The sequence below is a fragment of the Schistocerca nitens genome, chromosome 6, assembly GCF_023898315.1.
Source record: "Schistocerca nitens isolate TAMUIC-IGC-003100 chromosome 6, iqSchNite1.1, whole genome shotgun sequence".
NCBI lineage: Eukaryota > Metazoa > Arthropoda > Insecta > Orthoptera > Acrididae > Schistocerca > Schistocerca nitens.
Window position 1 is genome coordinate 732,400,847 of NC_064619.1, and position 23,441 is coordinate 732,424,287.

Below are 23,441 nucleotides of genomic sequence, written 5' to 3' on the forward strand. Positions count from 1 at the left end.
CGAAAGGCTATTTACAATTTGTACAGAAACCAGATGGAAGTTACAACAGTCAAGGGACATGAAGGGGAAGCTGTGGTTGGGAAGGGAGTGAGACAGGGTTGTAGCCTCTCCCTGATGTTATTCAATCTGTATATTGAGCAAGCAGTAAAGGAAACAAAAGAAAAATTCCGAGCAGGTAATAGAATCCATGGAGAATAAATAAAAACTTTGAGGTTCGCCGATGACATTGTAATTCTGTCAGAGACAGCAAAGGACTTGGAAGAGCAGTTCAACGGAATGGATGGTGTCTTGAAGGGAGGATATAAGATGAACATCAACAAAAGCAAAACGAAGATAATGGAATGTAGTCGAATTAAGTCGGGTGATGTTGAGGGTATTAGATTAGGAAATGAGACACTTAAAGTAGTAAAGGACTTTTGCTATTTGGGGAGCAAAATAACTGATGGTCGAAGTAGAGAGGTGTAGTGGACTGACAAGGCAGCCAGTCCACAGTGACGGGTAGCCGAAAGGCACACGTACACACACGCCAACTGGCGCGAAGTCTGGAACAGGATTCGTAATGAATGCGATAAAGAAAAGAACGTAGCTACTAGAACACTTAACTTTTACTGCATCCTTTGGTATACAGCAATCTTGATGATAGAAGTGAGACTCATTAAGATACATGCAATGTTACAAATGGCTAATGGCGCCTTGCTAGGTCGTAGCCATGGACTTAGCTGAAGGCTATTCTGTCTCTCGGCAAATGAGAGAAAGGCTTCGTCATTGTCGCTAGCAACGTCGTCGTACAACTGGGGCGAGTGCTAGTTAGTCTCTCGAGACCTGCCTTGTGGTGGCGCTCGGTTTGCGATCCTGACAGTGGCGACACGCGGGTCCGACATGTACTAATGGACTGCGGCCGATTTAAGCTACCACCTAGCAAGTGTGGTGTCTGGCGGTGACACCACAAGAGGATATAAAATGTAGACTGGCAATGGCAAGGAAAGCGTTTCTGAAGAGGAGAAATTTGTTAACATCGAGTACAGATTTAAGTGTCAGGAAGTCTTTTCTGAAAGTATTTGTATGGAGTGTAGCCATGTATGGAAGTGGAACATGGACGATAAATAGTTAGGACAAGAAGAGAATAGAAGCTTTCGAAATGTGGTGCTACAGAAGAATGCTGAAGATTAGATGGGTAGATCACATAACTAATGAGGAGGTGCTGAATAGAAATGGGGAGAAGAGGAATTTGTGGCGCAGCTTGACAAGAAGAAGGGATCCGTTGGTAGGACATGTTCTGAGGCATCAAGGGATCACAAATTTAGCACTGGAGGGCAGCGTGGAGGGTAAAAATCGTAGAGGGAGACCAAGAATGAATACACTAAGCAGATTCAGAAGGATGTAGGTTGCAGTAGGTACTGGGAGATGAAGAAGCTTGCACAGGATAGAGTAGCATGGAGAGCTGCATCAAACCAGTCTCAGGACTGAAGACCACAACAACAATAGATGCATCGAAACACTACATTGAACGGGTATTTGAATGTTGTGCAGGAGTAGTTGAATTTAGTGAAACTAAGCTTTTAATTATAGTTATTTATGGGCCCCCATTAACTCTGACTTCACAATATTTCTGCTCAATCTAGAGAGGTTTCATGGTCCACTTTATAGGAAGTATCCTACATGAAATTAGTTCATGTGGTGATTTCGATATTAGTTTTGCGTGTTACTGTGCAGGAAAAAGGTTATTGCGAAACTCCTACATTAATATGATCTGATGCAACCTCTATTTATTCCAACCAGGGCGCAGGTGAACAGTAGCACAATCATAGATAATATTTTTATTTATTCTTCATTACTAGATATGCGATCTATCAATAAAAGGGTGAATAGCCTTTCAGACCACTATGCACAAATTTTTGTACTCAGACAAATGTTTTACATAATTACAAACTACACAGAAAGTAATCCAACAATAGTTTCTTAAATCTCATTAAGGAACAAGAGTGGCAGAAAAGATACAATGTTTCCCTTCATATACATGGCTACTCTGCAATTCACTACTCTGCAATTCACACTACGTGCCTGGCAGAGGGTTCATCGAACCATTTTCATACTACTTCTCTACCATTCCACTCTCGAATGGCGCGAGGGAAAAAGGAACACCAAAATCTTTCCGTTCGAGCTCGGATTTCTCTTATTTTATTATGAGGATAATTTCTACCTACGTAGGTGGGTGTCAACAAAATATTTACGTATTCGGAAGAGAAAGTTGGTGATAGAAATTTCGTAAATAGATCTCGCCGCAAAGAAAAAGCGCCTTTGCTTCAGTGACTGCCATCCCAACTCGCGTATCATATCAGTGATACTCTCCCCCTATTGCGCAATAACACGAAATGAGCTGCCCTTCTTTGCACTTCCTCGATGTCCTCCGTCAATCATACCTGGTAAGGATCCCATACCGCGCAGCAATATTGGTTGGTTGGTTGGTTGGTTTGGGGAAGGAGACCAGACTGCGTGGTCATCGGTCTCATCGGATTAAGTAAGGATGGGGAAGGAAGTCGGCCGTGCCCTTTCAGAGGAACCATCCCGGCATTTGCCTGGACTGATTTAGGGAAATCACGGAAAACCTAAATCAGAATGGTCGGACGCGGGATTGAACCGTCGTCCTCCCGAATGTGAGTCCAGTGTCTAACCACTGCGCCACCTCGCTCGGTGCAGCAATATTCCAGCAGAGGACGGACAATTGTAATGTAGGCTGTCTCTTTAGTGGGTTTGTCGCATCTTATAATTGTTCTGCCAACAAAGCGCAGTCTTTGTTTCGCCTTCCCCACAATGTTATCTACGTGGTCTTTCCAATTTAAGTTGCTCGTAATTGTAATTCCTAGGTATTTAGTCTAATTGACAGCCCCTTAAATTTGTGCGATTTATCGTATACCCAAAATTTATCGAATTTCTTTTGGTACCCATGTGGATGACCATGCACTTATCTTTAAGTGCTAATTGCCACTTTTCACACCATACAGAAATTCTCTCTAGATAATTTTGTAATTGGAATTGATCGTCTGATGATTTTACTAGACGGTAAATTACAGCGTCATCTTCAAACAATGTAAGGGGGCTGCTCATATTGTCACCTAGATCATTTATATAAATCAGGAACAGCAGGGGACCTATGACACTACCTTGGGGAACGCCAGATATCACATCTGTTCTATTCGACGATATACCATCCATCACTACGAACTGTGACCTCTCTGAAATCACGAATCCAGTCACACAACTGAGACGATACTCCATATGCACGCAATTTGATCAATAGTCACTTGTGAGGAACGGTATCAAAAGTGTTGGTTATTTATCAATAATTTTCTTCGAGGTGATTCATAACGTTCGATACAATATATGCTCCAAAATCCTACTGCAAGTTGGTCACTGATATGGGTCTGTAATTCAATGGGTTACTCCTATTTCCGTTTTTGAATATTGGTGTGAGCTGTGCTGCTTTTCAGTCTTTAGGAACAGACCTTTCGTCAAGTGAGCGGTTGTATATGATTGCTCAGAAAGGCGCTATTGTGTCTGCATACTCTGAAAGAAACCTGATTGGTATATCACCTGGACCGGAAGACTTGCCTTTCTTAAGCGATTTGTTTCGCAACACCTAAGATATCACCTTTTATGTCACTCATGCTAACAGCTGTTCTCGTTTCGAATTCTGGAATATTTACTTCGTCTTCTTTCGTGAAGGAATTACAGAGAACTGTATTTAGTAACTCTGCTTTAGTGCCACCATCATCGGTAACATTTCCATCGCTATCGCGCACTGACGATATTGTTTTTTGCCACTTACGTACTTTACGTACGACCAGAATCTCTTGGGGTTTCTACCATATTTTGAGACAATTTCATTGCGGAAACTATTAAAAGCATCTCGCATTGACATCCGTACTAAATTTCGAGCTTCCGTGAAACTTTGCCAGTCTTGGGGATTTTGCGTTTTTTTGAATTTGGCATGCTTTTTTCGTTGCTTCGGCAACAGAGTTCCTGCGTGTTTTGTGTACCATGGTGGATCAGTCCGTCTCTTATTTACTTAGGCGGTATGAATCTATCTACTGCTGTCAATACTGTATCTTTTAACTTGAGCCATATCTGGTCTATACATACATAATTAGCTTGGAAGGAATGGAGACTCTCTCTTAGGAAGTCACCAAGCGAATTTTTATGTGCTGTTTTAAATTGATATATTTTGCGTTTATTTTTAGTAGTTTTGGTTGTATGGTTTTGAGCCTCGCTACAATGACCTTGCGTTCACTAATCCCTGTATCCATCATGACGCTCTCTATTAGATCAGGATTACTTGTCACTAAGAGGTCAAGTGTGTTTCCGCAACTATTTACAATCCGAGTGGGGTCATGAACTAACTGTTCAAATTAATTCTCAGAGAAAGCATTTAGTAAAATTTCAGATGATGTTTTCTGTCTACCACCGACTCTTAACATGTATTTTCGCCAACACATTTATCGTTCTCTTTGAATGTTGCTTTCCATTACAACGTTCAAAACTGGTAACTAGCAGTAAAAGGCAGCCTGCGTGGCTGACTAGTGGGTTAAGAATATCATGCAGAACAAAGTGCGAATTACATCAAAATGTAATAAGTAGTCGGAATCGAGCCCATTACAAACAATACTGTAGGGTGCTTAAAAATGTTGTTAGGAAGGCAAAGAGTTCATGGTGCGCAAAAAGAATAGCTAATTTAGAGGGAAAAATTAAAACCATATGGTCAGTCGTGAAGGAAGCGTGTGGTCAGCAGCATAAAGTCGAGGATATGAAGTCAGTACATAGTAAAAATGTTTGTTACTGATAAGTCAGGTATAGGTACAGTATTTATCAGTTTCTGGACATAGCTGATGAATTAAATAAAAACTTAATTTCCACAGAGGATCATACAAATCTTTTGGAAAATGGCTTTCGGAGACTATCTGAAATACTCCTCCGTGATACTGACGATGGGGAGACTGAGTCAATAATTAAATCACTGAGGACAAAGGACTTCATTGGGTATGACGGAGTATCTAGCAGAATACTGAAGTATTGTGCTGCGCACGTTAGCCTTGTACTTAGCCATATTTGTAATTTTTCCTTCAGGAATGGCCAGTTGCCTGAACGATTAAAGTGCTCAATAGTAAGGCCGACTTATCAAAAGGGAGGAAGAGATAATGTAGGACACTCTTAGATCTCTTTATATGCCACCAGTGTTTGCTGAAGTTATTGAAAAGGCTGTGTGTATTGATCATTTCATTTCACATAATTTGCTGCCAAATGTTCAGTTTGGTGTTACAACTGGTTCAACAACTGTGAATCCTATATTCTCTTTTCTGTGTGAGGTACTGGATGGATTAAACAAAAGGGGAGGAGTAGCAGCTCAGAATAGCGTCACCTCTTACTTTAAGAACAGACAGCAACAGGTCATTCTCCACAGTGCTGAGAATGGCTGTGATGTGGGGTCCGAGTGGGACACGGTTAAATGTGGGGTGCCCCAGGGATCAGTGCCTGCACCACTCCTGTTACTCATTTCTATAAATGACGCACCTTCTAAAATATTTCTGTTTGTTGATGGCACTACTTGGAAATAACGGATGTTGTGGGCATGGCACTTTTACAAATAGTACAGTTAGAGATATAAGTTTAAGGCTTCTAGAAAATGAACTAACACTGATTCACAATAAGAGTTGTTTTTACACTTTCTAACACACAGTTCAACAAATCTTGACGTCCTAATTACACAGAATGGGCAGTGAGACTGAACCGTCGTGCATCTTGTTCAAAGATTTAATGCTGCCTTTCTTACTATCAGGCAGTATCTGAAGTAAGTGATAGTTCGGCACGCACAGTAGTCTACTTCAGTTACTTTCATTCATTTACGATGTATGATATTACATTTTGGGATAACTTTTCCCGTTCTCAAAGGGTATTTTTGGCTTTTCATTATGTTGGATATTCTGACACTGGTATCTCAGTATAAACTGAAGAGCCGAAATACTTTGACCGATGCCCACCGCGACGATGGATGTCGCCTAACGCCGTTGTGGGCATGTGAAGTGGTAACAAAAGTACCTAAGGGGAGCGGACGCGAACGGGAGATCACGCTAGCGAAGATACGGGCAGCAAATAGAGAAATCCATTGAGTTAAGTGACAAATGTCAGATTATCATTACACAGAGGCTGTGAACGAGTGTTCGGAAAACGACGAAGCTGGTAGAATGTTCAGGTGCTACTGTAGTGAACTTCTACGGAACGAGGTAGGACAGTGAAACTACCACTAGACACTAAATGATTGGACGTCCACGACTCTTCACAGAAGGTGGGTTTCGGAGGCTTGTGTTCTCTGTAAAGTGGGATAGAGGATGACCCGTGGCATCTCTGTCCTAAGACAACTGTGCTGGTGCACGCACAAGTGTTTCGGAGCGCACCGTTCATCGTTGAACACAGCGCAGCAGACCACCCTGCGTGATCACATGTTGACGCAATGAGATTGTCAATTACGACTGCAGTCGGTTCGTGACAATAGGGATTCGACCGTCGAGTAGTGAAACCTGTCGACTCTACTGGTGAATCATATATGTGCTACACTACGTCGATGGTCGTTTCCACAAACACCGCCATCGAGGCGAACGGCAGCTCTAAACGTACAGCGCGCTGCGGACGCAGGCCGGTGGGAGCAGTATTATGCTATGGAAGACATTCTCCAGCGCTTGCATGGGACCTGTGGTAGTAACCGAAGACACGCTGACAACTGCGAACAGCCTGCATCCCTTCATGCTTAACGTCATCCCCGACGGCGATATCATCTTTCTATAATTGTCCGTCTCGGAAGCAGAACCGTGCTACAGTGTTTTGAGGAGCATTATAACTAATTTACGTTGATGTCTCGGTCACCAAATTCGCCTGATGTATTCCTATGGAACGCATCTGGGTCGCTATCGGGCGCCATTACCGCGTACGCAAGTCAGTGGCCCGGTATTCACGCGAATTACATGACCTGTGCGTAGATATCCAATGCCACAAACTTACCAACAAACTGTCGGATCTCTGATACGCACATTCAGTCATTTATTGCAAAGACGGACAGACAAGCTATTAAACAGGTGATTATAATGTTTTGGCTCATTAATTATATTATTAAATGTCGTTTCTTGTTAACAGTATCAACCCACTCCCAAGAGCTAGCAGCTTTCATTCAAGTAATACTAGCAGAAATTCAATCTCCATTTGAATCGCAACTCCTTGGATCTTGTGCAGAAAGGCGTACAATACTCTGCTACATCCATTTTCAAAACGCTATCTCAAGAATTCAAAATCGTAGCAGTAATCCACGGTCTTCCAAATTTAAACTTAAGAGCTTCCTAATGAGTCACTACTAATATTCTATCGAGGAGTTCCTAGAAAAGTTAATTTCGATGAATTTGTATGTTACATTGTTGACTGCGTTTATATAAACTTACAGCTTGCCGTCTGTTCAAAACTATTTATTTTATGTTATCTATTTCCTTTGTAATTCCATATATTGACGCGCTTCATGAGCATGGAGAGATGCTTCTGAGTTTGGTCCCGTCGAAGTACACATACAGATAACATAGACAGACTTTCTCTAGCCTACCGTAAGTAGTGTAGAAGGAATGACTGCCACCATGTCCAGCCCCTCTGATGGAGAGACAGAGAATAACAAAAAATAATACATTTTACTCTTCTGACAGTTGATGCAACCTATACGGAAATTTACGTATCATTTGATAAATTACAGAGGTCGATAGGGTTAATACTCAATTAAACCATCATCGTAGGCTTGACTAACCAGAGGAGATATTCCTAAGAACTTGAAATATGGTGAACAGCCACAAAGGCTGTTTGGGCCGTTATTTTCAATTAGAGACCACGGCTTCTTCTTGGCAGATAGACAGCATTCTTCCCTCCCCTTTCGACGAGTGCCTGCCACTCCAGGGAACCCATGCAGGCCAGAACAAATCTTAAGCGTCACTTCGGTTAGTTTGGATACGGGCACTTCTTTCTGCCGGTGGGTGCTTAGCAGGTTGCGATACAAAACTGACGGGAGAGGCCCCGTCTTCCTCAGTTGCTTCCAGTGGTTAATTGGAGCAGCTCCGTGGAGTTCAGTAGCACAGACGTTGCCACCTTTTGTACGTCTTCGTGCTTGCCTACTGTTCTCAGTAGCAGCCGTGGACGTTAAAACACTTGTTCCAAATATTTCGCATTAACGGTAACGCTGCCTCGATTGTTTATGATGCGTACCATCACAAAAATGCTTAACAATTATGACGATCTTGGGAAATCAACAGCTCCTCTACAAAAATCAACACGGATTCCGCAAACAGAGATGCTATGAAACTCAGCTCGCTCTGTTCCTCCATGAGATCCACAGCGCAGTGGACAACGGCGCTCAGGTTGATGCCGTGTTCCTTGATTTCAGTAAGGCATTTCACACAGTCTCGCAAGGCCCTTTAATGAAAAAAAAAAATGAGCTTATGGAGTATCGGAGCAGACCAGCGATTGGATTCAAGACTTCCTTGCAGATAACACACAACACGTCGCTCTTAACGGAACTAAATCGACAGCTGTAAAGGTAAAATCTGGAGTACCACAGGGAAGTGTGATAGGACATTTGTTGTTCACAATATATATAAATGCTCTAGTAGAAAGCGTCGGATGCTCTTTAAGGCTATTCGCAGATGATGCAGTCGTTTATACCAAAGTAGCAACGCCAGAAGATGGTCAGAATTTGCATAACGGCCTGCAGAGAATTGATGAATGATGCAGACGCTGGCAGTTGACCTTGATAACGTAACATATTACGCATACATACGAAAAGAAATCCACTACTGTACAGCTACACTGTTGATGACAAACAGCTGGAGACAGCGCCTGCTGTAAAATATCTAGGCGTAACTATCCAGAGCGATCATACGTGGAATGACCAGATAAAACATTTAGTCGGAAAAGCAGACGATTCATCAGAAGACTCTCAAGGAAATATAACTTACCCACGAAGGAAGTGGCTTATAAGACGCTTGTTCAACCGATTCTTGAGTATTGATCTGGGATCACTGTCAGGTAAGACAGATAGAGGAGATAATGAAGATCCAAAGAAGAGTGGAGTGTTCCATCATGGGATCGTTCAGCTGGCGAGAGAGCGTTATGGAGACTCCAGTGGCAAACGTTACGGGAGAGACGTTGGTAGTAGAGCAAAGTATGTGTCACCCCACTTTCATTGTTGCCAAATTTATTGAAGATGGCGTTACTGACGTCATCCAAGATGGCGGCGTGTAGACTTCGCAACAGCGCATGACGTCATCCAAGATAGTTGCTTTTGGCTGGAAGATAGGCCAATAGGGCTATGTCCACTAACCTAACACCCCAGAAAAATGGTGGGAATCTTGAATTTTTATGGGAAAATAGGTCAACTGGGTTAACACCACTAACTAACCCTCTAGAAAAAATTGGCACCAAATTCAAATTCCAACACGAAACCGTACCTGTCTTTATTATTATTAATTATTATTGATTATCATTTATTGACATTCATTATCATTTATCATTTTTTATATCATGCACGTGTGTATGCAGTCCAACTATGTAGGTTCATACCCCTGTCACGAGAGAGCGCCGCCGTTACGTCATTCAAGATGGCGGCTTTTGGCGGGAAAATAGGTCAATTCAGCTATGTCCACTAACCTAAGCCTCCAGAAGAAATGGTTGCAAATTTGAATTCCACCAGGATAATGGCGGGCTTGTCTTTAATATCCTTTATATCAACGATGTGTCCAACTGGGTTATTTGATATCTGCCCCACCTGCATTACATGATTAAAGATGACCAACTGGTCCACATCCTAAGTCCACAAAGTTTGAATTTTCATGGTCATTTATCCTTCCACCGCTAAATTATTAAAATCTCGTCATTTGTACTACGCTAAGTCACAAGGTGGGAAAATGACTCTTTATTTCAGGCATTTTGATCATGCAGTTGTGTCCCAACTCACTTAGTAAACATCCTCGAGATACACCACGAACTGCAGAGCGCAGCTGACGTACCCACAGCCAGCTGAGGCCCCGCGCACCAGGTAGGCAGCGACCAGCCCCCAGCTACTGGCATCCCAGTGTCCGCCACACCGCTTGCCTTCAGTAAACTTGTTTTGGCGAGCACTTAACACTGGACAGGATGGAACCTGTCCATGGCTAAGTCACAACAGTCGGCCGTTCGATCCAGGACGCGGTGGACAGACAACGCATGCTTGCACTTTCGGTGGCAAAGTTGTATTTCTGGACAGGTTCGAAGAGGTCCGTATTTTCGTCAGACACCCGCCAATCGGTCCGCATTCCACCACGTGTCTGTCGTGGACAAAGGAACACCTTTCGCACCAAAGTTGTTTCGTCGGGACACTGGAATCTTCTCTGACGTCTCACACCAGTCCAAGATGTTTGCTACAAAGTACTATCACTTGACATGCTAAAAGCTATCCTTTATCATTATTCATCATTATTCATTATGATTTATTATTATTATACTTTTCGTCATTATTTATTATCATTTATCATCATTTATTATCATTCATTATAAATCGCTATCTTTCATTATAAATCGCTATCTTTCGTTATAAATCGCTATCTTTCGTTATAAATCGCTATCTTTCGTTATAAATCGCTATCTTTCGTTATAAATCGCTATCTTTCGTTATAAATCGCTATCTTTCGTTATAAATCGCTATCTTTCGTTATAAATCGCTATCTTTCGTTATAAATCGCTATCTTTCGTTATAAATCGCTATCTTTCGTTATAAATCGCTATCTTTCGTAATAAATCGCTATCTTTCGTAATAAATCGCTATCTTTCGTAATAAATCGCTATCTTTCGTAATAAATCGCTATCTTTCGTAATAAATCGCTATCTTTCGTAATAAATCGCTATCTTTCGTAATAAATCGCTATCTTTCGTAATAAATCGCTATCTTTCGTAATAAATCGCTATCTTTCGTAATAAATCGCTATCTTTCGTAATAAATCGCTATCTTTCGTAATAAATCGCTATCTTTCGTAATAAATCGCTATCTTTCGTAATAAATCGCTATCTTTCGTAATAAATCGCTATCTTTCGTAATAAATCGCTATCTTTCGTAATAAATCGCTATCTTTCGTAATAAATCGCTATCTTTCGTAATAAATCGCTATCTTTCGTAATAAATCGCTATCTTTCGTAATAAATCGCTATCTTTCGTAATAAATCGCTATCTTTCGTAATAAATCGCTATCTTTCGTAATAAATCGCTATCTTTCGTAATAAATCGCTATCTTTCGTAATAAATCGCTATCTTTCGTAATAAATCGCTATCTTTCGTAATAAATCGCTATCTTTCGTAATAAATCGCTATCTTTCGTAATAAATCGCTATCTTTCGTTATAAATCGCTATCTTTCGTTATAAATCGCTATCTTTCGTTATAAATCGCTATCTTTCGTTATAAATCGCTATCTTTCGTTATAAATCGCTATCTTTCGTTATAAATCGCTATCTTTCGTTATAAATCGCTATCTTTCGTTATAAATCGCTATCTTTCGTTATAAATCGCTATCTTTCGTTATAAATCGCTATCTTTCGTTATAAATCGCTATCTTTCGTTATAAATCGCTATCTTTCGTTATAAATCGCTATCTTTCGTTATAAATCGCTATCTTTCGTTATAAATCGCTATCTTTCGTTATAAATCGCTATCTTTCGTTATAAATCGCTATCTTTCGTTATAAATCGCTATCTTTCGTTATAATTCGCTATCTTTCGTTATAATTCGCTATCTTTCGTTATAATTCGCTATCTTTCGTTATAATTCGCTATCTTTCGTTATAATTCGCTATCTTTCGTTATAATTCGCTATCTTTCGTTATAATTCGCTATCTTTCGTTATAATTCGCTATCTTTCGTTATAATTCGCTATCTTTCGTTATAATTCGCTATCTTTCGTTATAATTCGCTTTCTTTCGTTATAATTCGCTTTCTTTCGTTATAATTCGCTATCTTTCGTTTTAATTCGCTATCTTTCGTTTTAATTCGCTATCTTTCGTTTTAATTCGCTATCTTTCGTTTTAATTCGCTATCTTTCGTTATAATTCGCTATCTTTCGTTATAATTCACTATCTTTCGTTATAATTCACTATCTTTCGTTATAATTCACTATCTTTCGTTATAATTCACTATCTTTCGTTATAATTCACTATCTTTCGTTATAATTCACTATCTTTCGTTATAATTCACTATCTTTCGTTATAATTCACTATCTTTCGTTATAATTCACTATCTTTCGTTATAATTCACTATCTTTCGTTATAATTCACTATCTTTCGTTATAATTCACTATCTTTCGTTATAATTCACTATCTTTCGTTATAATTCACTATCTTTCGTTATAATTCACTATCTTTCGTTATAATTCACTATCTTTCGTTATAATTCACTATCTTTCGTTATAATTCACTATCTTTCGTTATAATTCACTATCTTTTGTTATCATATATGTGTATTATGTGACCAAGAACGCCATGCAACACTTTTTGGGCCGAAGTTTGCTCGACAGTTGAATCTGCCATGACGGTAAAGAGCACGTTTGCCACGAAACCCCTCGCTAAGTTAGTTGACTCTCTCCGTCTCGCGCCGCCCCGTTCTCCCTCTCGCGCCACCCCGTTCTCCCTCTCGCGCCGCCCCGTTCTCCCTCTCGCGCCGCCCCGTTCTCCCTCTCGCGCCGCCCCGTTCTCCCTCTCGCGCCGCCCCGTTCTCCCTCTCGCGCCGCCCCGTTCTCCCTCTCGCGCCGCCCCGTTCTCCCTCTCGCGCCGCCCCGTTCTCCCTCTCGCGCCGCCCCGTTCTCCCTCTCGCGCCGCCCCGTTCTCCCTCTCGCGCCGCCCCGTTCTCCCTCTCGCGCCGCCCCGTTCTCCCTCTCGCGCCGCCCCGTTCCCCCTCTCGCGCCGCCCCGTTCTCCCTCTCGCGCCGCCCCGTTCTCCCTCTCGCGCCGCCCCGTTCTCCCTCTCGCGCCGCCCCGTTCTCCCTCTCGCGCCGCCCCGTTCTCCCTCTCGCGCCGCCCCGTTCTCCCTCTCGCGCCGCCCCGTTCTCCCTCTCGCGCCGCCCCGTTCTCCCTCTCGCGCCGCCCCGTTCTCCCTCTCGCGCCGCCCCGTTCTCCCTCTCGCGCCGCCCCGTTCTCCCTCTCGCGCCGCCCCGTTCTCCCTCTCGCGCCGCCCCGTTCTCCCTCTCGCGCCGCCCCGTTCTCCCTCTCGCGCCGCCCCGTTCTCCCTCTCGCGCCGCCCCGTTCTCCCTCTCGCGCCGCCCCGTTCTCCCTCTCGCGCCGCCCCGTTCTCCCTCTCGCGCCGCCCCGTTCTCCCTCTCGCGCCGCCCCGTTCTCCCTCTCGCGCCGCCCCGTTCTCCCTCTCGCGCCGCCCCGTTCTCCCTCTCGCGCCGCCCCGTTCTCCCTCTCGCGCCGCCCCGTTCTCCCTCTCGCGCCGCCCCGTTCTCCCTCTCGCGCCGCCCCGTTCTCCCTCTCGCGCCGCCCCGTTCTCCCTCTCGCGCCGCCCCGTTCTCCGTCTCGCGCCGCCCCCCTCCCAGGGGGTCCACAACTCTTTTGTGGATACGTGTGTGGCGAGCACGGGGCCCCAAGCCATTGCAGCCTTTGTTCTCTCCAGGGCTGCATTTCCATTCCCTTCCCATCCTTTCCCCTCCTTGCTCCTTTCCCCTCACCCTCTCTTCTCCCTCTTGGTGTCCCTGCTTATGTTGGCCCCGCTATCCTCCTGGTTCTGCTGGTTATCCAATTCGGCTTTGTGTCATAATCATCTCCTCTTTTTGGCATTCCTTGGTCCCCCTCTGGGGTTTGACCTCCATTACAAAATATATCCTCCGAAGTGTGAGCCATTTGGGGATGAGCACCTTACCTAGTGTCTCTGACGTGCGCCCTCCTAGTACATACCACCTTTTCTTTCACGTCGTCGTCTGATGCTAGGGTGCATAGCCAGCACGGTAGCCAGCCCGTGTGGTGGGGTCGCTATGTACCCTTTTGATTGAGCCCCCTGAACACAAAGGGATCACACTTCTGATACCTGAGCTGTGACCACCTCATGCGTGCTTTGGAGTGGTTGCTCGTCATCCAGGAGCATCTGAACTCCCGGCAATGGCCGCCGTGCCAGACGGCCCTTGCTGTGGCTGGGTGTCGCACGTGAGGAGAGCCCCTGATCGGAGTGGGTCGTGTCAGGGCGGACGCTATGCAATTGAAACGCATACTGGTCCAGAACACTGGCCGTTCTTTTGTGGCCGTCTCTCTGCGTGGAACTGATTCCTCAAGTGCTGCTTCTCTTGCATCTTCGGCCTTCCCTTCCATGGCTAAATCCTGGGAAGAGGGTCACGCCCATCATCTAGGGGCAAAACCTCTCCCCCGTTATCTAGTTTGCACCAGGACTGATGGAGATACTTTCACCAGTGTCAAAAGTTTATTCTTTGTGGAACACATTGAAGACTGGCGAAGTGGACTCCCTGAGCAAGATGCGGTCGGGTTCGTTGCTGATAAAAACTACTTCAGCTGCCCAATCTGAGGCCCTTCGTGCCTGTACCCATCTTGGCACAATTCCTGTGTCCATTACCCCCACCAGTCTCTAAATATGGTACAACGTGTGATTTTTCACAGGGACCTCTTCCGTCAAACTGATGAGGAACTTCGGGATAATCTCGGACGGCGGGATGTTCACTTTGTTCGGCGTGTTCAGAAGGGTCCTAAAGACAATAGTATTGATACTGGTGCCTTTATCCTGGCCTTTGAAGGGGACACCCTTCCTGAGAAAGTTAAGATTATGTTCTATCGCTGTGATGTGAAGCTGTACATTCCACCTCCTATGAGGTGTTTTAAGTGCTTGCAGTTCAGTCACATGTCTTCCCGCTGTTCCCAGGCCCCTCTCTGTGGTGACTGTGGACGTCCACTCCATGAGGGGAGTCCCTGTGTTCCCCCTCCTGTATGTGTAAATTGTCATGGTAGTCACTCTCCACGTTCACCAGATTGCCCAGTATATAAGAAGGAAAAAAAGATACAGGAGTATAAGTCCCTCGGTCGTTTAACCTACACAGAGGCCCATAAGAAATATGCAAGACTTCACCCTGTGTCCATAACCTCTAGTTACGCCTTGGTTACATCTTCACCCCTTCCTCCCCCTTCCTAATCCTCATCCCGGACCCCTCTCCTCCCCCCTCCCCTGCAGCTCCCACACCTTCTCCTATGGGCGCTGCTCCCCCTCCCCAGCCAGAGAAGTGTCCCACTGCTTCGGCGTCTGCCGGTCAAGGGCGCCTCTCCCAGGATGCCCCTTCCCGTCACCTTCCAGGCCAAAGGTCTGCTGCCGCGCGACGACCGCGAGAGCCGCGGTCTGTCGGCCCCCAGGTCGCCCGGTCTCTTTCTGTTCCTGATCTTGTTGCAGCTGGCTTCGTTATGCCACACAACCCTCCTCCATCTCAGCCTGAAAAGAAGAAGAAACAGAAGTCCTGGGACAAAGAGCCTCTGGTGTCACCGGAGGTCCCTCCCCCGACTTCACATCCGGATTCTGACCTGTCGTTGATGGATGTCGCCCCCTCCTTGTTGGTGACGGGTTGGGAACCGGCGGCATGACTGGATTTGGCGTGTTCAGCCCCCATTTAATCCGTCGTTCTGTGGTTCTCCAATGGAATTGTAATGGATACTATTGTAACCTTCCAGAATTGAAATCCCTTCTTTCGTCCTACTCTGCAGCTTGTGTGGTTCTCCAGGAATCTCATTTTACTGATGCTCACTCACCGACCCTCCGTGGGTTCCGTGTTTTCTGTCGAAATCGGGTCGGACCCCTTCGGGCTTCTGGTGGCGTTTGTACGTTGGTCCATACAGACATTGCTAGCACGTGGATTCCTCTTCAAACTACATTGGAAGCGGTTGCTGTTACGGTCCACTTAGACTCTGCAGTCACAGTTTGCAATCTTTATCTCCCTCCTGACAGGACTCTTACACCTGCTGCCTTAACTGCCCTTCTTCAGCAACTTCCTCCTCCCTTCCTCCTCCTTGGGGATTTTAATGCTCATCATCCTTTGTGGGGCACTGCCTTTCCATCTAGACGAGGTCGTCTTATAGCCCAATTTATTGCTGTCCACGACCTGTGCCTTCTTAATGATGGCTCCCCTACTCATTTCAGCGCCGGTCATGGTATTTTTTCTGCCATTGATCTTTCTCTTTCTTCTCCCTCTCTCCTCCCTTCATTACACTGGTCGCCACACGACGACCTTTGTGATAGTGACCATTTCCCGTTTATTATCACGCTCCCTTCCCGCTCCCCGATGGACAGGTTGCCGCGTTGGTCTTTCCAACGCGCCGATTGGCCTCTATACGGTGCACAGGTCGTGTTTACTCTCTCTTTGTCGGGTTGTATTGATGACGTCCTACGTGACGTGTCTGACGCGATTGTTCGCGCTGCTAGCCTTGCTGTCCCGCGCTCATCTGGACCATGTCATCGTCGGCAAGTCCCGTGGTGGAGTACCGCCATTGCCATCCGTGATCGCCGTCGAGCTTTGCAACACTTTACGAGGCACCCATCCGTAGCCAGCCTTACTACCTTTAAACGCCTTCGCACTAAAGCCTGTTATTTAATCAAACAGAGCAAGCGCATATGTTGGGAACGATTCGTTTCTTCCCTTGGTTCTACTGTCCCTCTGTCACGGGTATGGGCTACACTTCGCTCTCTCCAAGGTTGCCATTAGCAGTCCACCCTCCCAGGCCTTCACCTCCCAGATGGCATTTGTACGGACCCATTAGTTCTTGCAGAACATCTTGCGACACCTTATGCAGTGGCATCAGCGTCAGCCTCCTATCCAGCTGCTTTCCTTCATCAAAAACAGCGGGCTGAAGCTTCCACCTTATGTTTCACCCCTTGTGAGTCAGAATCTTACAACGAACCTTTTACTGAATGGGAAATTCTTTCTGATTTATCTTCTTCTCATAATACAGCCCCTGGCCCAGATTCCATTCGTAACCAACCACTTCAACATCTCAGTGCTCCACAACAGCAACATCTTCTTCGGGTGTTCAACCGTATCTGGCTTCAGGGTGACTTCCCTTCTCAGTGGAGGGATAGCATTGTGGATCCTGTCCTTAAGCCTGGTAAGAACCGCCTATCTTTTGACAGCTATCGGCCAATTAGTTTGACCAATGTTGTTTGTAAGTTACTTGAACGGATGGTAGCCCGTCGGCTCAACTGGGTCCTCGAATATCGGGATGTATTGTCCCTCTACCAGTGTGGCTTTCGAGAGGGACGGTCTCCAATCGATCATTTACTTCGCTTGGAATCCGCAGTTCGGCAGACTGTTTCCCAGCGCCGCCATTTGGTTGCAGTGTTTTTTGACCTTCGCAAGGCCTATGACACGGCCTGGCGCCATCACGTCACACTAACCCTTGATCAGTGGGGTCTTCAGGGCCCACTCCCGATTTTTATCCGCCAGTTCCTGATCCATCGGTCATTCAGAGTTCTAGTTGGTACTGCTTTAATTCTCCACGGACCCAGGAGACAGGCATCCTACAGGGTTCTGTCTTGAGTGTCCTTCTTTTCCTCATTGCTATAGATGGACTTGTGGCCTCTGTCGGTCCCTTGGTCGCCCCTGCCCTGTATGTGGATGATTCCTGCATTTGGGTTAGTTCCTCCTCGATGGCATCTCAGAACGGTAGCTCCAGGTGGCTAAACAGCGTGCCTCTGCATGGACCCTCTCACACGGGTTTCAATTCTCTCCTTTAAAATTGCGAGTGGTCCACTTCTGTCGCTGTACTACGATCCACACTGATCCAGAGTTCTATCTCGCTGCACAACGATTGCCTGATTGCACGTGCTGGATCCAGTCCACCATCGTGGTATCCGTTTAGGCACCGGTGCCTTCCCAACTAGCCCTGTTGATAGTCTCCTGGTTGAAGCTGGGACCCCCCCCCTTTCTGTTCGGCGTTCCCAGCTTCTGCTGTCTTATGCACTCACTATCCGTCCCTCTCCCACTCATCCTTCCTATTCTATCCTGTTCCCAGACCATGGACGTCGCCCACCCGACTCCCGCCCTCGGGCGGGTTTAGCGGTTGGGCTGCGCCTTGCGTCTCTTTGCCGTGATATTCAGCTTCCTTCTTTGTCCTGTCTTCCTCGCTCCCTCCCCTCCACCCTCCTTGGTTAGTTCCTCGGCCTCGATTCGGATGGATCTCCGCCGCGGTCCGAAATATGCCCACTGTTCCGGTGGTGTTCCGTTCCTTTTTCCGCCAAACTTTATGGGAGTTTCGGGATGCTGTTGTTTTTTACACTGATGGCTCTAAATCTGCTGATCATGTGGGGTATGCCTTCACGTCCTCTTTTGGAACGGAAAGTCATCTGCTGCCACCTACATGTATGGTGTTTACTGTGGAATTGATGGCAATTTGCCAGGCCCTTACATTTATTAAACAATCCCAACACAACCGCGTTTTGTTATGTACGGACTCGATGAGTGGCCTTCTTGCTATTGACCGGTGTTTTTCGGACCATCCCTTGGTCTCTGCCATCCATGACCATCTCGCTGATACTCACCATGCTGCTTGTTCCATTGACTTCCCTTGGGTCCATGGCCATGTGGGTATCCCGGGTAATGAGGTCGCTGATCGTTTGGCTCGGGGGTGCAGTTGCTTACCCCTCGTTTTCTGTAACCCCTCCTGCAGTGGATTTACGGCTTCACATTAAATCCCACTTCGCGCACTCATGGGCCAATTCGTGTGAGGCTACTCCCCTGTATAATAAACTTCGTGCAATTAAGGTGACACCATGCATGTGGCATTCTTCATTTCGCCTCTCCCGAAAGGACTCGACCACACTGTGTCGTCTCCGCATTGGCCATACCAAGCTGACCCATGGTTTTCTTTTGCGTGATGAGCCACCCTCACTATGTTGTTTTGGAGCCTTCCAGTCAGTAGCCCACATTTTGGTTGAATGCCCCCTTCTTTTGGCTCTGCGTGCTAAGTGCAGACTCGCCCACACTTTACCTTTGATATTGGCTGACGATTCCCGGATGGTATCTGTGGTTCTCGGTTTCCTCTGGGAGAGTGGTTTTTATACTCAGTTTTAAGGTTTTTAATCTCTCTGGTGTTGGGGCAGGGCGGTGAGTGTTTGGGTGTCTCCCACTGTAGGCAGTTTTGGGAGATTCCTGATTCACCTCCCTGACCGAAATCCTTTTTTCTTCCCCTTTTACTCTGTTTTTACCCTTTTTTAAGGCTTGGTTAGTCTTTCTATTCCCATACGTACTTTCTACATTATGACAGTTGTACGTTTTAAGCCACAGGTGGTCTTGCCTATGCCGCTTCAGCGTAGTGTTGGATTCATTCTCTTGCCGACTTCCCTCATTTTGTTTTTTACCAATAACAATGTGACTCCCCTTTAACGTTTTTCCCTTTTTCCGTTTTATTGTTCTGACTTTACTGAGATGTCCCATTAGCGGAATGGAGTATATTTGAAACAAGGGACTCATGACATTGCTGTTCGGTCCCTCAAACCTCAAACAACCAACAAACCCACTATCCCTCTCGTCCTCCCGCTCTCCCTCTGGCGCCCTCCCGCTCTCCCTCTGGCGCCCTCCCGCTCTCCCTCTGGCGCCCTCCCGCTCTCCCTCTGGCGCCCTCCCGCTCTCCCTCTGGCGCCCTCCCGCTCTCCCTCTGGCGCCCTCCCGCTCTCCCTCTGGCGCCCTCCCGCTCTCCCTCTGGCGCCCTCCCGCTCTCCCTCTGGCGCCCTCCCGCTCTCCCTCTGGCGCCCTCCCGCTCTCCCTCTGGCGCCCTCCCGCTCTCCCTCTGGCTCCCTCCCGCTCTCCCTCTGGCGCCCTCCCGCTCTCCCTCTGGCGCCCTCCCGCTCTCCCTCTGGCGCCCTCCCGCTCTCCCTCTGGCGCCCTCCCGCTCTCCCTCTGGCGCCCTCCCGCTCTCCCTCTGGCGCCCCCCCTCTGGCGCCCCCCCTCTGGCGCCCCCCCTCTGGCGCCCCCCCTCTGGCGCCACCCCCTCTGGCGCCCCCCCTCTGGCGCCCCCCCTCTGGCGCCACCCCCTCTGGCGCCACCCCCTCTGGCTCCACCCCCTCTGGCTCCACCCCCTCTGGCGCCACCCCCTCTGGCGCCACCCCCTCTGGCGCCACCCCCTCTGGCGCCACCCCCTCTGGCGCCACCCCCTCTGGCGCCACCCCCTCTGGCGCCACCCCCTCTGGCGCCACCCCCTCTGGCGCCACCCCCTCTGGCGCCACCCCCTCTGGCGCCACCCCCTCTGGCGCCACCCCCTCTGGCGCCACCCCCTCTGGCGCCACCCCCTCTGGCGCCACCCCCTCTGGCGCCCCCCCCCTCTGGCGCCCCCCCCCCCTCTGGCGCCCCCCCCCTCTGGCGCCCCCCTCTCTGGCGCCCCCCTCTCTGGCGCCCCCCCCTCTGGCGGCCCCCCCTCTGGCGTCCCCCTCCTCTGGCTCCCCCCTCCTCTGGCTCCCCCCCCTCTGGCGCCCCCCCCTCTGGCGCCCCCCTCCTCTGGCGCCCCCCTCCTCTGGCGCCCCCCTCCTCTGGCGCCCCCCTCCTCTGGCGCCCCCCTCCTCTGGCGCCCCCCTCCTCTGGCGCCCCCCTCCTCTGGCGCCCCCCTCCTCTGGCGCCCCCCTCCTCTGGCGCCCCCCTCCTCTGGCGCCCCCCTCCTCTGGCGCCCCCCTCCTCTGGCGCCCCCCTCCTCTGGCGCCCCCCTCCTCTGGCGCCCCCCCCTCTGGCGCCCCCCCTCTGGCGCCCCCCCCACTGGCGCCCCCCCTCTGGCGCCCCCCCCCACTGGCGCCACCCCCTCTGGCGCGCCCCCTTGGCGCCCACCCCTCGGGTGCCCCCCCTCTGGCGCCCCCCCTCTGGCGCCCCCCCTCTGGCGCCCCCCCCCTCTGGCGCCCCCGCCCTCTGGCGCCCCCGCCCTCTGGCGCCCCCCCTCTGGCGCTCCCCCTCTGGCGCCCCCCCTCTGGCGCCCCCCCTCTGGCGCCCCCCCTCTGGCGCCCCCCTCTGGCGCCCCCCTATGGCGCCCCCCCTATGGTGCCCCCCGCTATGGCGCCCCCCCTATGGCGCCCCCCCTATGGCGTCCCCCCTGGCGCCCCCGCCCCCTATGGTGCCCCCCTGGCGCCCCCCACTCTGGCGCCCCCCCTCTGGCGTCCCCCCTCTGGCGCCACCCCTATGGCGTCCCCCCTGGCGCCCCCGCCCCCTATGGTTTCCCCCTGGCGCCCCCGCCCCCTATGGTGCCCCCCTGGCGCCCCCCCACTCTGGCGCACCCCCGTCTGGCGCCCCCCCACCTCTGGAGCCCCCCCCACCTCTGGAGCCCCCCCCACCTCTGGAGCCCCCACCACCACTGGCGCCCCCCCACCTCTGGCGCCCCCCCACCTCTGGCGCCCCCCCACCTCTGGCGCCCCCCCACCTCTGGCGCCCCCCCACCTCTGGCGCCCCCCCACCTCTGGCGCCCCCCCACCTCTGGCGCCCCCCACCTCTGGCGCCCCCCCACCTCTGGCGCCCCCCACCTCTGGCGCCCCCCACCTCTGGCGCCCCCCCACCTCTGGCGCCCCCCCACCTCTGGCGCCCCCCCACCTCTGGCGCCCCCCCACCTCTGGCGCCCCCCCACCTCTGGCACCCCCCACCTCTGGCGCCCCCCCACCTCTGGCGCCCCCCCCACCTCTGGCGCCCCCCCCACCTCTGGCGCCGCCCCACCTCTGGCGCCCCCCCACCTCTGGCGCCCCTCCCACCTCTGGCGCCCCCCCACCTCTGGCGCCCCCCCACCTCTGGCGCCCCCCCACCTCTGGCGCCCCCCACCTCTGGCGCCCCCCCACCTCTGGCGCCCCCCCACCTCTGGCGCCCCCCCACCTCTGGCGCCCCCCCACCTCTGGCGCCCCCCCACCTCTGGCGGCCCCCCCCCCCACCTCTGGCGCCCCCCCACCTCTGGCGCCCCCCCACCTCTGGCGCCCCCCCACCTCTGGCGCCCCCCCACCTCTGGCGCCCCCCCACCTCTGGCGCCCCCCACCTCTGGCGCCCCCCACCTCTGGCGCCCCCCACCTCTGGCGCCCCCCACCTCTGGCGCCCCCCACCTCTGGCGCCCCCCACCTCTGGCGCCCCCCACCTCTGGCGCCCCCCACCACTGGCGCCCCCCACCTCTGGCGCCCCCCACCTCTGGCGCCCCCCACCTCTGGCGCCCCCCACCTCTGGCGCCCCCCACCTCTGGCGCCCCCCACCTCTGGCGCCCCCCACCTCTGGCGCCCCCCACCTCTGGCGCCCCCCCACCTCTGGCGCCCCCCCCCACCTCTGGCGCCCCCCCAACTCTGGCGCCCCCCCGCCAACTCTGGCGCCCCCCCCGCCAACTCTGGCGCCCCCCCGCCAACTCTGGCGCCCCCCCCCCCCCCAACTCTGGCGCCCCCCCCCAACTCTGGCGCCCCCCCCCAACTGGCGCCCCCCCCCAACTGGCGCCCCCCCCCACCTCTGGCGCCCCCCACCTCTGGCGCCCCCCCACCTCTGGCGCCCCCCCACCTCTGGGGCCCCCCCACCTCTAGCGCCCCCCCACCTCTAGCGCCCCCCCACCTCTAGCGCCCCCCCACCTCTAGCGCCCCCCCACCTCTAGCGCCCCCCCACCTCTAGCGCCCCCCCACCCACCTCTAGCGCCCCCCCACCCACCTCTAGCGCCCCCCCCCACCTCTAGCGCCCCCCCCACCTCTAGCGCCCCCCCCACCTCTCGCGCCCCCCCAACCACCTCCGGCGCCCCCCCACCTCCGGCGCCCCCCCACCTCCGGCGCCCCCCACCTCCGGCGCCCCCCCACCTCCGGCGCCCCCCCACCTCCGGCGCCCCCCCACCTCCGGCGCCCCCCCACCTCCGGCGCCCCCCCACCTCCGGCGCCCCCCCACCTCCGGCGCCCCCGCACCTCCGGCGCCCCCGCACCTCCGGCGCCCCCGCACCTCCGGCGCCCCCCCACCTCCGGCGCCCCCCCCACCTCCGGCGCCCCCCCCCACCTCCGGCGCCCCCCACCTCCGGCGCCCCCCCACCTCCGGCGCCCCCCCACCTCCGGCGCCCCCCCAACTCTTGCGCCCCCCCATCGCCCCCCTCTATGTCGCCCCCCCCCCATCGCCCCCTCTCTCTGTCTCTATCCCCCTATCTCCCTATCTCCCCCTATCTCTCTATCTCCCCCTATCTCCCCCTATCTCCCCCTATCTCCCCCTATCTCCCCCTATCTCCCCCTATCTCCCCCTATCTCCCCCTATCTCCCCCTATCTCCCCCTATCTCCCCCTATCTCCCCCTATCTCCCCCTATCTCCCCCTATCTCCCCCTATCTCCCCCTATCTCCCCCTATCTCCCCCTATCTCCCCCTATCTCCCCCTATCTCCCCCTATCTCCCCCTATCTCCCCCTATCTCCCC

General features: G+C 51.2%; 1 protein-coding gene across 1 annotated transcript; it reads right to left on the reverse strand.

Moving 5' to 3' along the window:
- Positions 1–12,662: 12,662 nt before the first annotated feature.
- LOC126263606 (uncharacterized) lies at positions 12,663–23,120 on the reverse strand. Its single transcript, XM_049960692.1, has 2 exons — positions 22,915–23,120; positions 12,663–13,638 (listed from the first exon to the last, which is right to left on the reverse strand). Exons 1-2 carry the CDS (start codon positions 23,118–23,120, stop codon positions 12,663–12,665), a joined length of 1,182 nt encoding a protein of 393 aa, XP_049816649.1.
- Positions 23,121–23,441: the final 321 nt, after the last annotated feature.